Source organism: Oryx dammah, unplaced genomic scaffold (assembly GCF_014754425.2).
Source record: "Oryx dammah isolate SB20612 unplaced genomic scaffold, SCBI_Odam_1.1 HiC_scaffold_26, whole genome shotgun sequence".
NCBI classification, from domain to species: domain Eukaryota; kingdom Metazoa; phylum Chordata; class Mammalia; order Artiodactyla; family Bovidae; genus Oryx; species Oryx dammah.
The window spans coordinates 47,678,985-47,694,245 of NW_024070210.1; the positions used below are offsets into that span (position 1 = coordinate 47,678,985).

At 37.2% G+C, this 15,261-nt stretch overlaps 2 protein-coding genes across 5 annotated transcripts in view; one reads left to right on the forward strand and one right to left on the reverse strand.

Annotated features, from left to right (window-relative positions):
* PIGBOS1 (PIGB opposite strand 1) lies at positions 1 to 4,075 on the reverse strand. Of its 3 annotated transcripts, XM_040226574.1 has the most exons (3): positions 3,836 to 4,075; positions 2,364 to 2,622; positions 1 to 1,136 (listed from the first exon to the last, which is right to left on the reverse strand). In XM_040226574.1, the coding sequence occupies exon 2, from the start codon at positions 2,545 to 2,547 to the stop codon at positions 2,383 to 2,385; it is 165 nt and encodes a 54-aa protein (XP_040082508.1). In that variant the 5' UTR covers positions 2,548 to 2,622; positions 3,836 to 4,075; the 3' UTR covers positions 1 to 1,136; positions 2,364 to 2,382. The 3 variants fall into 3 exon arrangements, with proteins under 3 accessions (XP_040082508.1, XP_040082505.1, XP_040082507.1); XM_040226571.1 differs by lacking the exon at positions 1 to 1,136 and having other exon boundaries at positions 2,023 to 2,622; XM_040226573.1 differs by lacking the exon at positions 1 to 1,136 and having other exon boundaries at positions 2,023 to 2,622; positions 3,832 to 3,922.
* Positions 4,034 to 15,261, forward strand: part of PIGB (phosphatidylinositol glycan anchor biosynthesis class B) — a 24,874-nt gene continuing 13,646 nt past the window's right edge. Inside the window, exons 1-5 of one of the 2 annotated variants that reach the window (XM_040226561.1) lie at positions 4,034 to 4,363; positions 7,122 to 7,257; positions 7,666 to 7,783; positions 11,192 to 11,296; positions 12,598 to 12,728. In XM_040226561.1, the coding sequence (XP_040082495.1) occupies positions 4,228 to 4,363; positions 7,122 to 7,257; positions 7,666 to 7,783; positions 11,192 to 11,296; positions 12,598 to 12,728 (626 nt within the window). In that variant the 5' untranslated portion in view covers positions 4,034 to 4,227. The remainder of the gene's footprint in view (positions 4,364 to 7,121; positions 7,258 to 7,665; positions 7,784 to 11,191; positions 11,297 to 12,597; positions 12,729 to 15,261) is intronic. The other variant, XM_040226562.1, reaches the window with a different exon arrangement.

The window sequence follows — 15,261 nt, forward strand, 5'->3', positions numbered from 1 at the left end:
TGTGCTTTAAAATCATAAAAATAATAAATTTTATGTTATGTATATTGTATACCACACACATATACTAGATGGATTATGGAAGAAAACAATGGACTACCCCAACTGCAGCTGCTACTCTGGAAGCAGTGGGGTTTCCTTCCTCCTCTTTGACACTGTTTTTGTTTTTTTTTTAATGTGGCTGCATGAGGTATTCACTGCTATGAACAGGTTTACTCTAGTTGCAATAAGCAGGGTCTTCTCACTGCAGTGGCCTCTCATTGCAGAGCACAGCCTCCAACAGTTGCAGCATGTGGACTCAGTAGTTGTGGCATGTAGGCTTTAATTGTCCCATAGCATGTGTAATCTTTCCAGACCAGGATCAAACCCATCTCCCCTGCATCAGCAGGTGGATTCTCATCCACTAGATCACCAGGGAAGCCCTCTCTGACAGTTTTATTGAGATATAATCTCACACAATAAAGTTGTAAAGTGTGCAACTCAGTGGTTTTTAATATATTCACAAACATGTCACTGAACACCACTATCTAGTTCCAAAACATTTTCATTATACTAAAAAGTAACGCTATATCCATTAGCAGTCACTCCCTATACCTTCTTCCCCTTAATCACTGGGAAATATTTAATACTAATCCACTTTGTCTCTATACATTTACCTATCCTGGACATGTCATATAAACAGAATCACACAATATGTGGCCTTTTGTACTCAACCAAGTAATATTCCATTGCGTGGATATACCATGATATATTTATGCATTCACTGGCTGAGACATTTGGATTATTTCCACTTTGGGGCTATTATAATAATGATGCTTTGAGTATTCATTTACAGATGTTTTGCAGACATGTTTTCACTACTCTGGGATACACATCTAAAAGCAGAATCACTGGGTCATATGGTAACACTGTATGTTCTTCTTTTTGAGGAACTCCAAACTTTCACAATGGCCAAACTTGTTTTATATCCTCACCAGCAATATTCAAGGGTTTCAACTTCTTCACATTCCCATCAACACTTACTACTTCCTCTCTCTTTGACAGCAGTCATCCTAGTGTATGTGAAGTAGCATCTCACTATAGCTTTGATTTGAATGGCTATTTAGCAGCAGCAGCAACAGCAGCAGCAGCAGCAGTACCTTCACTGGAAAAAAAAAAATTGACTCATTCTCTGACAGTTGGTATGTGACTACCAGACAGGTGCATCCTTCTCAAAATGATCAAAAGTGGTTCAACTTCACGTGATGTTAAATAGGATTATCATTCCTTGGGCAACAAGATGATATATTCATGCCCATGGTTATGTGACATGCTCTAAAGCAGAAGAATATAAAGAGACATCTGTGGCAACTGAGCAGAAGCTTACAATCTCATGCTTCCTCCCGGCCTCTCTCTCTCTTAATCCTATTACTTACACTGATCTCAACATAGATAGCTTATATTAAGTTATAATGAATTTATTATTTTTATTTATTTATTTATTTTTTTTTTTGTTTGACATTGTTATTGTTGCTTTTATTTTATTTTTTTTAATTAATTAATTAATTTATTTATTTTTAATTTTTACTTTACAATTCTGTATTGGTTTTGGCATAGATTGACATTTGAAATGAGTTGATTTACAGTATTTTATATGATGTGATAACATTTACGCTCTCACTGAAAATATAAAATTAAATCAGTTCTTAGCAATTTCCAAAAAACCCTTTAACTGTATGAATAGCTTCATAATGAATTAACTCTTCCATGATGGTGATTATTAATGCAGATCTGCCTAGTGAGTTAAGTAAACAGATGTGTGTCATGTTCGCCACCCTCTGGGACACCATCTACCTTCTCAAAAACTTCTATTTAATTTGAGCCATCCTGATTCTCAATTTACACCTCCATTCTGCCTGGGATGAGAAAGCCAGGAATTGAAAGAGTGCTAAAGTATATTAAAGTAGGTTAACTGTAGGCTAATTGAGGTGCATTCTGCATGAAGTAGTTGACTTGGTTAACTTCATTTACAAACATAACTGTAAACACAATTCCAGCTAGTTTATATACTCTAGACTGCCAATGTATAGGCTGCATTCCCAGAAAAATAAGCCTCAACTAGGAAATAAAATATTCCTTAATACATTCATTTTTGCTTAAAATGAAACATACTCATAGATCCTGGTGAAAAGACATAGAATGGCAAAAAGTAAAGTAAACATTAAAATTGACAGTGCTACTTTTAAAGCTAATTTAAAATCACTATCAATAATATATTTACATTTAAAGTATAATTGATAACTTTTACTAGATTATTTATAGGGAATAACTTTTTACTAGATTATTTATACTCAATGTATAATTTCAATGGAATTTTAAGCAATTACAGTTCAACTCCATGTAGTATCAACTTTTCTTGTCTTCTGAGTCTTGTACCAATTTCATCTTTTCTTTTAACTCCTTCTGATCTCTGGAATACTGTTCAAATATTGGTTGATAAATATATATTCCTCCAGCAATTCCAAGGAGGCTAGCAAAAAGCAGTTGTGGAAAAGTCAATCTTCCAAACATTTTTTCATCAAACACTTCACAGCGCAAGGATGGTTCTAAAAAAACAAACTCCACATCCAGGAACTCTCTTCAGGTCTGTATACAAAGAAAATGGGAAGCAAAGCAGTAACTCAGTACAATATCCTTTATAAAGACTTCATGCCAAAACTTTGCTCCTGCATAAACAGTATTTTTCTCATAATATGTAAATATGCTTTTTGATGTAACTAAAATAGGAATATAGATACAAAGGGAATATGAGAAATGAGGGTCAGGGGATGGTGTAAGATTAAGCTAAATGCTATTAGAGAATGTTTTCAGAGGTTTTAAACTGATACTTTATTAAATGGCAGAAGTGTGAAAAAATAGAGGAACATACTTTTTATGCCTTTAAAGATATACCAAAAAAAAAAAGGTATACTATTAAAAGAAACAGCCGTCCACGAAAGTTAACTGTGATTGCCAATCTCATCTGAAAGGGGAGAGATTTGTTACTTTTCATTATTAGCTCTTCTTTAGTATTTCATGACAATATGTGTGATTAAAAACAATTTTTAAAAACTAAAAGATTTTCTAGTTTCCTCTGATGCTATAGTAGATACAAAGTGACATCATCTCTAAGTCATCTACCCTCCATTTTCGACAAAAAAATAAAATAGGGATTTCACTGTTTTACTTTTAACAACTGAAGAGTTAAGATACTAGAACTTCTCTGAAAATTATATTCCTTGCAATAGTCTATAGTCTGATAAGTTCTATGGTTCGGAGATAGTAAGTACATATTTATAAACAGGTAAAACAGAGCAAATCATTTTTATGTTTTATTATAACAATATTTCACAGCATCCTAAGCCAGTCCCCGGGGTCACAAAACTCAACAATGGCGGAGTAAATAGTAGCTGCTTCTTAATATATCGCTAAAATCGTAATTTACTATTTTTCTGGGGGGGAAAGTCTTTTTTCCTCCTGGACTCTACGCTAAACTAGATAAATGAGAACTTCACCAAGCATATTTTGGTTCGATAACTACTGAGTGTAAGAAAAGGAGACATTTGCAAGTCAGCTCCTTGTAAAACAGACAATTAAACCGCAAGTAACTTCGGGAAGGTTCCCCTTCCGCCACTAGTTCGCTAAATGACACTGACCAAGTCCTTTAACCTTTTGGGGGCCTCATTTTCCACATCTGTACAAGAGGCTAAATTACCCTTATCCCGCCTACGTCGCTCAACAAATAGTCACTGTAAGATCACCCAAAGCATGCAATGTTACACCAACACTTCCATCAGTCCTATTATTACCACTCACACACCGTTCTGCTTCAGCTCCCCGCCGCCTCCTGCCTGCACCCGCAGAGGTGAGATCCAGTTCCTTTCAGTAGTTTCCGGACCCAAGCCGCAGAGACCACGAAACCAAAGGAAGGGAACGGTCCCTCGAGAAAGAAATGTAGCAGGGAAAGCGCGGACCGGCCCGCGGCGAAGACATAGACGCGATGCCGAAACAGCAATAGTGGGCCGCGGGGACCACCGTTGGAGGTGGGCGGGACGAAGATGACTTTTCCCGGCTATCTTCGCGTCTGCCGGCACGGCAGCTTACAAAGACCAAACTTAGTGGGCGGAAGAGCAACGCGCGCCACTTCAGCCATCCATTGCTGGGGGACTTCGGCTGCTGGCAGTCCCCAGTGGACCTCAAAGCTGATGCAGAATGAAGCGAGACGACGGCGGAGGCGGCGGCCTCTTTTTCCGCGGTCTCCAGAACCGCTCTCATGAGAAGACGAAGCTGCGAACGAGAAAGTCCACCTTGTATCTCAGCCCGCAGAAGAGGACCGGGCGCTGCGGGGGTAAGTGAGGGGGTGTGGACGCCGAGCTGGGTGGTGGCGGCGGGAAATCGGCGACCCTGAGCGAGGGCTCCATCTACTGGGGGGCCGGGAGTTGGGGGGTGGGGGTGCCAAGAAATCTCCTTGCCCTGGAGATGGGATTCTGGATCCCCATCTCTTGCAGGGCACTGTATTCTGCATTGTTTTGTGCCAGCTTTCCGCAGCCATGTGAAGTGAATAAGCATGATGAGGCCATCCCAAGTTAGCGAGGGAGTGGCCACCCTTACCCATTGTTCCCAAAGTTTCGTATCTGCGGAGGGCTGATTCCTGGAGTGGAACCAGGTCTGACCCCCGCCACACTGCTTTTTCCTGCTGGCCCCTCCGCCTTCTCTTTGGTCTCGTTGTCACCCTGACAGGAGAAACATCACCCCAGCAAGTGGGATTCTGATCTGTCGGAGGGGGTATGTAGATAGGTTCCTCATTCATTCATTATATATTGCGTGCCTTGTATGTGCCAAAGGCTGTTATTTAAGGGCCAGTTCTGAGTAGTTTCTTCTGCCTGAGGCCACAAAGTAAAGAGGAGAAAAGGAGAGAACAAGGTTTTCGGACAGCAGATACAGTCCAGTAGGGAGGTTTGTTTCTGAAAGATTAAAGTTCAGAAGGGGCACTATGTGGTGGTGAATGCACTAGTTGAGAACATTTAAAATGTGTTCCTGCATTTTTTGACCTAAATCACAGCAGGACCCTCTATGACCCACTTCCTAGTGTAACGGAAATAAAAACAAAACTAAACCAGTGGGCCCTAATTAAACTTAAAAGCTTTTGCACTACTAAGAAAACTATAGGCAAGGTGAAAAGACAACACTCAGAATGGGAGAAAATAACAAATGAAACTGACAAAGAATCTTCAAAATATATAAGTAGCCCATGCAGCTCAATACCAGAAAAACAAACAACCCAATCAAAAAGTGGGCAGAAGACGTGAACAGACATTTCTCCAAAGACATACAGATGGCTAAGAAACACTTGAAAAGACGCAGAACATTGCTCATTAGAGAAATGCAAATCAAAACCACAATGAGGTATCATCTCACACCAGTCAGAATGGGCATCGTCAAAAAGTTTACAAACAATAAATGCTGGAGAGAGTGTGAAGAAAAGGGAACCTTCTTACACTGCTGGTGGGAATGCAAACTGATGCCACCACTATGGAGAACAGTATGGAGACTCCTTAAAAAACTAGGGAAAAAACTACCATACAACCCAGAAACCCCACTACTGGGCATATACTCTGAGGAAACCAGAATTGAAAAATACACGTTGTCTTGAATTGAAAAAGTACCCCAATGTTCATTGCTGCATTATTTACAATAGCTATTACATGGAAGCAACCTAGTTGTCCATCAGAAAATAGTACACATACACAATGGAATATTACTCAGCTATAAAAAGGAATGCATTTGAGTCCGTTCTAATGAGGTTTATGAACCTAGAACCTGTCAGAGTGAAGTATGAAAGACAAATATCATATATTAGTGCATGTATATGTTGACAACTGAACAATGGAATCTAGAAAGATGGTACCAGTGTGCAGGGAAGCATAGACACACATAAAGAACAGACTTTTTGGACCCGGAGAAGGAGAGGGTGGGATGATTTGAGAGAATAGCATTGAAACATATATATTACCTATGTAAAATAATAGCCAATGGAAGTCTGACATGGGGCACTCAGAGGCAGCGCTCTGTAACAACCTGGAAGGATGGGGTGGGGGTGGGGGGTTAGGGAGGGAGGGGACACATGTATACCTGTGGCCAGTTCATGCTGATGCATGGCAAAACCATCACAATATTTTAATTACCCTCCAGTTGAAAAAAAGGAAATATTCCTGAAGAATAAGGAATGAAAGTGCAGGAACCCAGAATGATAGTAAGACTCACAGTGGATCACAGGCAGGCTGCAAACTCGTCAGGGGACAGAAGAGGCAAGGCTAAATACAGTAAAAAGTCAAAAAACCCTATATTTCAGTACCAGCCAGTTGTTTCCCAGTTGAGCTCTATGTTGCCAGATCATAAGGAGTTTTGATATGCTACAATACAGATGTTAACATAAAATCTGATTTTTAAATGTTAGCAACTAAATTCACATTTAAAAAATATTTCGTGTAGAAGATGTCCATTTGTGATTAAGAGCAGGACTCGAGTCAACATACAGACCTGGATTTGAATCCTGTTTATTTACAACCTTTCTGACTTAGGAGAAGGCAGTTTAACTCTGAGCCTCAGTTTTCTCATATAAAATAGGGCTAATGATACCTTCCCCATAGCAATGAGGACTAAATGACATAGTGCATATATAGAAATGAATTGCATACAAAAGTATCAATAAGGACTATGTAAAAGTGTACAAAGGACCATTTTATATGCCAGTATATGCACATATACAAAATGTTGCTTCCTAAGTTAGTAATTTGTTAGCTGGTTTCTTTCATTATATACACATATATTAGCTTAAGGCCTTAGTTAACCCAATCTCTTTTTCAAAATGTATCTTAAATTTTGACTTGTTAAATGAAAGGAGTGGTAATCCCCCATTGATGAGGCTATGGCGCTTTGTCTAACCTTCCACCCAGGTCTGCTTTTGAGTACTGTGGAGGGGCTGGAATTCACCACTGCACTTTAACAAAGCCTGAGCAAGGGGCCAACCAGAGCAGACTTTAGTTCTCCAAGTGGAAGTTGCCTGACTCTTGTGCTACAATTACCTGTTTGTTCATTTTTTTCAGATCTTCTTGGTGAAAACATTTATTTGGTCTTGTTTATCATAGCATTACGAATATGTAACTGCTTTTTAGTCCAGACAAGTTTTGTTCCAGATGAATACTGGCAGTCTCTTGAAGTTGCACATCATATGGTTTTCAAATATCCTTTGTAGTTTTCTATTCCTGGACTAGAAATGTGTATTCATCTCAGAAACTGTCAGCTCTGGCATGTTTTCAATCAATTTTCCATATTTTCTCCAAGTAATTTTAACCTATAAAAGTGTGCCATTATTTTAAGCTAATATTTCTTCTGTACTTTCTTTGGTGTTAATGTTCTAAGCCTTTGGCATATATTCCCACAGTGCTCAGTAATGTGGGGCATATAGATGAAGTAAAAAACATTTCTGCTTGAAGAAATTGTTTACTTAGCCAACTACATTTTTATTTCCAATACCCTGTATAAAATACTGTTTTTATTTAAGCTTCTTTGCCGAAAAATGTTTTATATACAGAAATGAAAAGAAGTTCTGTTTCAATGCTACTTAACATTAGTCCTTAATATTACTAATTATGGTTATTTGACCTGGGAATGGACAGAAAGATTGAGGGGTTATACTTACCCCTTAATCTTTGCAAGCATTTACAAGATTCTGCATCTTTTGGGGAAAGATAGTGTTCATTTGCTGGTAAGTTTAAATAAAAGTAATCAAAAGTCATTAACAGATTTCATCTTTCTAAGGTTAATGTATGTTAATTAGTATTAAATGTTAATGATAATTATTATTATTTATGGAAGTTTGTTTTTAAAAGACTGTTGCTCAACTCTGTATCTGGGAAGCCCAGGGTTCAAAGACACACGGTGATGTGTAAGCATTCAATATGTGCTAAAAACATTGAGCATTAAAGTGTTCTGCTGTGAGAAATTCTATTAAGATATACAGATGTTCAGAATGACTGTATATTATTTGAACTTTAAAAGTAAATTTCCTTCATAAAAGAATCACTTAAGAATGTGTTCTATCTTATTTTTTTAACTTGTAAACATAAGGCCATGTTATGTGAGCCTATGAAAACTAAATACATATAAACCTACTCAGGATTTAGTATTGAAATTAAAAATTAGGCAAATTAACTTGACAAAAATATATTGATATGTACAGTTATTGTGCTGTGTAGTAATTAGCCATCAAGAGTGAGCAGGGTTGTAATCCCTAGATAATGAATTTCTGGGGTCAGTTGCCAGGAAAAAATACAAAAGAAGAACTAATGGTGCAGAAGTATTTCTAACCTCATTATCAACATCCTTTAAGCTATCATCAAGTTGGACTCAACAGTTTGGCCCTTCCCCATTTTCTGTTAGGGAAGTGGCCCAGAATTCTTAAGGCAGCCCAAATCCTGAAAGGTTTTTTGAAGCCTAGAAAGACATCGAGGTTGTGGAGTTTTGCTTAGTTTTTCTTTTTTTTAAGGCTGTATTGTACCCTCCCCTTTACAATGATACCTAATTACCCATTAGTGAAGAACAAAGACCAGGATTGGTGAAATTGATGCTTTATTTGAGAATATCACAGGGAAGGAAAATTGATAGTAGTAGTTCTCCCATTAACACGTGTAGAAGTTAGGAACTGTGAATTGTTTTTTCATCTCTCACGACTACCCACTGGCTTCTAGATATGCAGGATATTCATATTTGCCTAGGCAAATGTATATAATATCCCAGAAAATAGGTTAGATTATGAATGAAGGAGTCTTCAAGATAGAACTTGAACAGAGAACCATTATGATGCTGTCAGTCATCATACTCTCATCTTGATTATTTTAAAATAGATTATATAATTTTGAAACCAGAAGGTGTCAGAGAAGTGATGAAGAAAACAGACCAAAGTCACTGCATATTAAAAGCTAAAACCAGATCCTATGTCTACTTATTCACAGTCCAGTGCTCTTTCCAGATAACTTCTCTCTAAACTTCATAAGGTATGTGGACAGAATTAAGGATGGCTTAGAGCTCTGCTGTTCAATACAGAAACCACCAGCCACATGTGGCTACTCAAGACTGGAAATGCTAGAAATGTAGCTAGTCCAAATTGAGACGTGCTGTTAGTGTAAAATCCATCCCAAATGTCAAAGCACTAGAGCAAGAGAAAAATGTAAAATATTTCTGTAGTTTTTACATTGATTAAATGTTGAAATATTTTAGATATGAGTTAAATAAAAATATTGTGGTTCATTTTACTTGTTTTGACATTTTTTACTTTTTGATTACTATAAAATTTAAAATTCAGTATGTGGCTCACATTGTATTTATACTGGAGAGCACTGGCTTGGAATATTGTGAGAAGAGGGATAAGAAGGGAGACCTGTTTGGGGTGGGGGGGTGTACCACAGTGGGAGTTTTGAACAGTCAGAAGATGGCACACAGACATCCAGTTCCTGGAGTTTCAGGAAAGGAAGGGTAAGGATCTTAAAGAATAGGAATATAGAATGGTAAGCTGCCAACAAAGGCCTAATCTTCAGGGTTCACTCCTGTCACATTCCATCTTCTCTTTACTCCATCACACTAGTTTTTATTCTCCAGCAGCCATGTGTAACTCTTTAATTGTCAGGGCCTTATTATAACCTAGAAAATTATGATAAAGTCTGGAGAGACTGCGAACAACTGGAAATTTACAACTCCATTTATTTTTGTGTTCAGCTAAAATCTACCTTCTTTTAAATTCAATATTTTTACATAACACTTCAAAAAGTCCTATTTATCCAGATAAACATCTCCAGTCTTAAAACCTCATAATCACCTTGTAATTTATTAATGTCTAATCTTAAAATGTGGGTTTTGAAACTGAACACAGTATTGAAAGCTAGGGCAAGAAGCTCAGAATACAGTGGCTCATTAAGTTCATAAATAACTATACTTCTCTCAGTGCATAAGAATTCTTTTAGTATTTTAGTGGCTACCTCAACACTCAGCTCATATCAAGTTTGTAGCGAAATTAACTTTTCACATGTAGTATTTTCAGACCTGGGAAGTGAGGACGAGGCTGATAGATTCTTTTGCAGGGCAAACAGAAGATGAGTACAGAGGTGTCTTTTACTGTATTTTACAGGCACAGTTTAAGTGAAATTATGGAGTACAATGTACCATTATGATTTAAACATATATTTACAGAGTACTGATAAAGGACATAAAGCTAAAGTGTTAGAAACTGCTGACAACTGAAAGTAAAGCAGCTGTAATTATAACATAAAATTAGTGAAGTTTGATGCAATAAAATACAGATGTACATGTAAATTTTTAGAAACACATCTTCTGAACAAACTAAAATTAGTTGTGATCTACCAGCAAGTGTTTAGTTTAATGATAACTGTGACACATTTTAAAACTCAAAGATATTAATGTATAATATAGAATCATTAACTGTAATTGTTATAATACATTTACTTTCTTTTTACTCTTCTTTAATATCATCTGAAAACCATATTTCTATAATAATAGATTACCAAAAAAAAGTAACTCACATTATTGATATCGCAGGATAGCAAAGCAATGTAATTTAATAGCTAAGAGCTTTGGAATCAGGCAGACTTGGGTTTGACCTCCACGCTAATTAGCTCTGCAGTTTTGCGGAAATCACTTAACCTCTCTGTCCCTGTTTTCTCATTTATAATCCTGTCTCATAGGATTGATAGGACTGAATGAGCTGATATACATGAAGTACTTAGTATGATACTTAGCCCACAGTATTGTAAATATTTCATTAAAAATTACCTACTGTTATGCTAATGAAAACAACTAAATGTGCTTCTAAAATAGAGCCTTCACACAATGAAATGGGCTGTTGGCTACTTAAAATTAGTAGTATTGTAATACATATATTACAGAGAGCATGGGAAAGATAAAACTACCTTTTGGTATTTCCATGAAAATTAATGTAGTTTTTTGTAGAAAAACAGGTATTTTTGCAGAAGAATAGAACAATGCATCTTTTTTTTAAAACTAAGAATGACTTTCAATGTTGGATAAGCTTGTTGATTTCTTATGGTTTTAAAGTGTGAACTAACCAGATGTTTTTAATCTTTTTTTTTTTTAACTAATGAAGATTTGGATTCCTAGACTTGCCCAAGCACTTCTGTCTGCTATAGCAGACTTGAGGTTTTACTCATTAATGAAGCAACTAGAAAATCAGCAAGTAGCACGATGGGTGGTAAGTCTAAAACACGTTAGAAAATCTATTTCCTTCATTCCTGTGAGCATGAAGCACGTCAACAGGGCAGTCGACATGACTAATTTCCCAAGGCAGTTTCAGAAGATAACTTGTACAACTTTACAAAGGCACTTCCATAATTCAGAACAGTAAGATGCAAGTGGACATGCTGTCTCCTTCTGAATGAGCCCTACGTGGCAGAAACCATTGGTGCCCTCCAACCCTAGAGAGGCCGAAGCCTAGGACACAGCCTTGGGAAGCACCATGACTCAGGGCTGAGTCCTTGTCTCACTTGCCAGAATATTCAGTAGGAACAGTTATAAACTATTGCCTACCACGTGGATTACCTCAGCTTTTTACAATCCTTTCACTAGTCCTCCAACTACCTGCAACTCAGGCCTGAGAATTCTCTTCTCACTGATGCACTCTTTCACTTTTGGCTAGAATAATGGAGAAGGTACAGAAGATTGTCTTTTGTCATTTGATTTACTTCACAGTGAGGAGATTCTCAATCTCCCATTCAAATCCTGAATGGATTTTCCCAGTTAAACTATCCTAAAAAGAGTTATCAACAAAGACATAATGCCTTTAAAATCCTTCCTCTAAAGTGGCAGCACTATGATCATCTAGTTCAGGAAAAGCCTTTAACTTCCCAAGAAGTTAACTGGGAACATGCTTTAAAGTCTGTATTGGAAGAGATAGGAAGCTGGTATGACATGTTTTAACATTGCTGAAGCAACTAATAAGTTTCTTTTAAAGGCATTTGTTTTGCAGACTTAATGATGCTTCTGTTTGCTTGTTCTACCAAAAAGTAGTTTATTAATTTAGTCAATTTCCAAATTAAAATTTAATGCTTTTTCCTGATAAGTCACTTTGTGTGTGTGTGTGTGTGTGTGTTGTCTTCAATTTCCCATCAGGAAAGAGGACATTCCACACCAAGGTCAATAAAAATATCAAGAAAATACTTGTCAGTAATATAAGACAATTTGAGTAATACTGATTATAAAACTCTAGCTATGAATTTCAGTCTTCTTTAAATTCTGCCGTCAAGGAATCTGTATTTTTTTATATCTTTTATTAGTGTGAAGTGAGATTTAAATCAAATGAAATGCCACAAAAATGTACCTAAATAAACAAATATAGATCTGATTATCATAGACATGTGTTTGATATAACTTCTTAAAAACAATGTTTGGGCATGCCCATTTTTAACATTAGGCTTGCTTCCTATTTTCCTTAGAAGATAATACTAAGCTTTTCCATTTCCCACTCCATATATATTTGCTTATAATTGTTCTTAGTTTTTTTGCCAGTTATGCTCTTGGTTCACGTGGTATTGCTGTACCAGAACTCTTACAAACACCATGGAAACTGTTCTCACTATAATTGCTCTTTTCTACTATCCTTTGGAAGGCTCAAAGTCTATGGACAGGTGAGTTACAGTACTGTTACAATTATGTACAAAACTCTAAAGCATGGTTTTGAAAAATCTTAAATTATCAATATATTGCAATACCCAGTGGACTCCCCCAATATTCATGAAGGCGATCAGAACCACAAATTCACAGTTGATATATTTATTACAGCAGGAAAGAGAGATACTCAAACTAGATAACCAAAGAGAGTTTAATAAAAGGACTGTTTACAAAGGTATAAACGTTTAGAAAGCTAGTAAGGGGATACCATAGTACCTGAGGGCTAGTCACACAGAAGTTTCTGTTATCTTTGGCCTCAGGGAGTAAGGAGAGGAAACTGTTACTGAAATCCCTAGAACTTTTTAGAGAGGACCCCAACAAAAGAGGGGTACTGCTGCTGCTGCTAAGTCACTTCAGTCGTGTCCGACTCTGTGTGACCCCATAGTCGGCAGCCCACCAGGCTCCCCCATCCCTGGGATTCTCCAGGCAGGAACACTGGAGTGGGTTGCCATTTCCTTCTCCAATGCATGAAAGTGAAAAGTGAGAGGGAAGTCGCTCAGTCGTGTCCAACTCTTCGCAGCCCCATGGACCACAGCCTACCAGGCTCCTCTGTCCATGGGATTTTCTAGGCAAGAGTACTGGAGTGGGGTGCCATCGTCTTCTCCGAGAGAGGGGTACAGCCAGCCTTTATTCATAGCAAGGAAAGAGCAGGGTGAATAACATACACTGACTCTTCTGCCCTCCAGTTAACCAACGCTAATGAGAAGCCAAAGAGCAAGATAGCCCACTGATACAGTCCAATAGGTCACCCTCCCTACACCCTGGGCAGGTGAAGAATAGAGTAGCTCCTGGATGGCAAATAGAAAATACATAGACGTGGTTTGGGTTTATATAAATTGGTATAAAATACTAAGAAAAGGAAACATCTGAATAGGGTTTCACTGTATTCTGGGCAGGTTGTCTGGAGGAGCTAATGTGTGATAGGATGTGTAGGAGAAGAGAGGAATGAGGCTAGCATGGCACTTACAAGATTCAGATTTTATAAGTAGCAGGGTAGCTTTGAGAAGCATGACACAATTAAACCTGATTTAGAAATAATTCTCTCCTAGTAGCGGTACTGAGGATATACTAAAAGGGAGAAAGCTAGAAAATCTGGGAATCTAGTTAAGAAGCTAGTATCCATTCTTCCTTATATACAAGGTTGTTGAGGATCAAACCAAATAAGATCATTTCTGCATTAAAACTCCTGACTGCTAGAATAGCCATTCACTTATGTTACCTATAGATGAGGATGTCTAAACATTGATTTCTATCAAATGAGAATAGAGCCACTCTCAAGAATTAAATGAGAATCTATAGACAGGGTGGCCTATTACACAGTAAATGCTGAGTAAGTATTGATGGTGACAATGATATTCTTAGGAAATATTTCTGCAAAATTAGAAATAATGACTATGAAAAGATTCCAAACAAGTGACACAACTATGAGAAGATTTTAGACAAGTGAGAGGATTTGATGTAAAATCATGGCAATGGGAAGGAAAGCTGATGTGTGGGATGAAAAGTTGGGATTTAAAGTGACTCCAAATTTTAAGACTGAGAAAATGAGTGATACTGTTTAATACTAGACACTAAACAGGTTTGTGAGAAAGTTGTGGGGCTTATTTCGTATACTTTGATTTTAAATTCCAGTAAGTTAGGTAGAAATATTCAGAAAGGAGTAAGAAATCCAAGTTGGAAAATTTGGAATGAGGTTAGGTAGGACTCAATACATTTGGGCATATTCTAGGTAGTTTCACTATGGCAGAATTTGCAATTAGGCTGACTACAAGTTCAGACTAAGCCAGGGGTGTTCTATTTCACGTGCTCAGTGTTTGTTTTGTTCTTTACGTTAACTACTTGGCAAAATTTTTAAATTGGGAGATCTTACCTAAAATCTTGATTTCTAGTTTCTCTTGAAAAAATGTAAGGCCTGGCAACATTCTGGGCCAAGATTCCTTCATGACGATATTGGAGGTCCCATGCAAATTTTTATTACTTACCTGCTCTCCGTAAGAATTTGAACTTGAAATCCCTATTCTTACATCTTCACCAACACTGGAAATTTGTTTATAGTTACTTACTAGTTAATAGGTATATCATAGCACTATAAAGTTGTTTGATTTTGCCACTGTCTGTCGTCTTGATGATTAAATTATTAGGTGCTCTCCTTCAACTATTTATTGAGAGAGGTCCTAATAGTTGTTAACCCACATTTCTATCCATGATCATATAGGTTTTTACAGTAAGCTTTTTTAAAATCAGGTGTATATCTATATATGTATATATAGATATATATATCTTTCAGATGGGCAAAACTACAAGCCTGCTTTCTGAACAAAACCACATGTGCCCAGAAGCCCATCATTACCTAAATAATCCCAATGTTTTTCTTTAAAAGAGCTTTTTTCCCCCCCTTAGAAAATGTGTCTGTCTTTTATCTTGGTAAGAGACACTTCCACCAGAAAAGGATTTGACAGAGTTTTATGGTTAAAAGTTGATATACCTCTC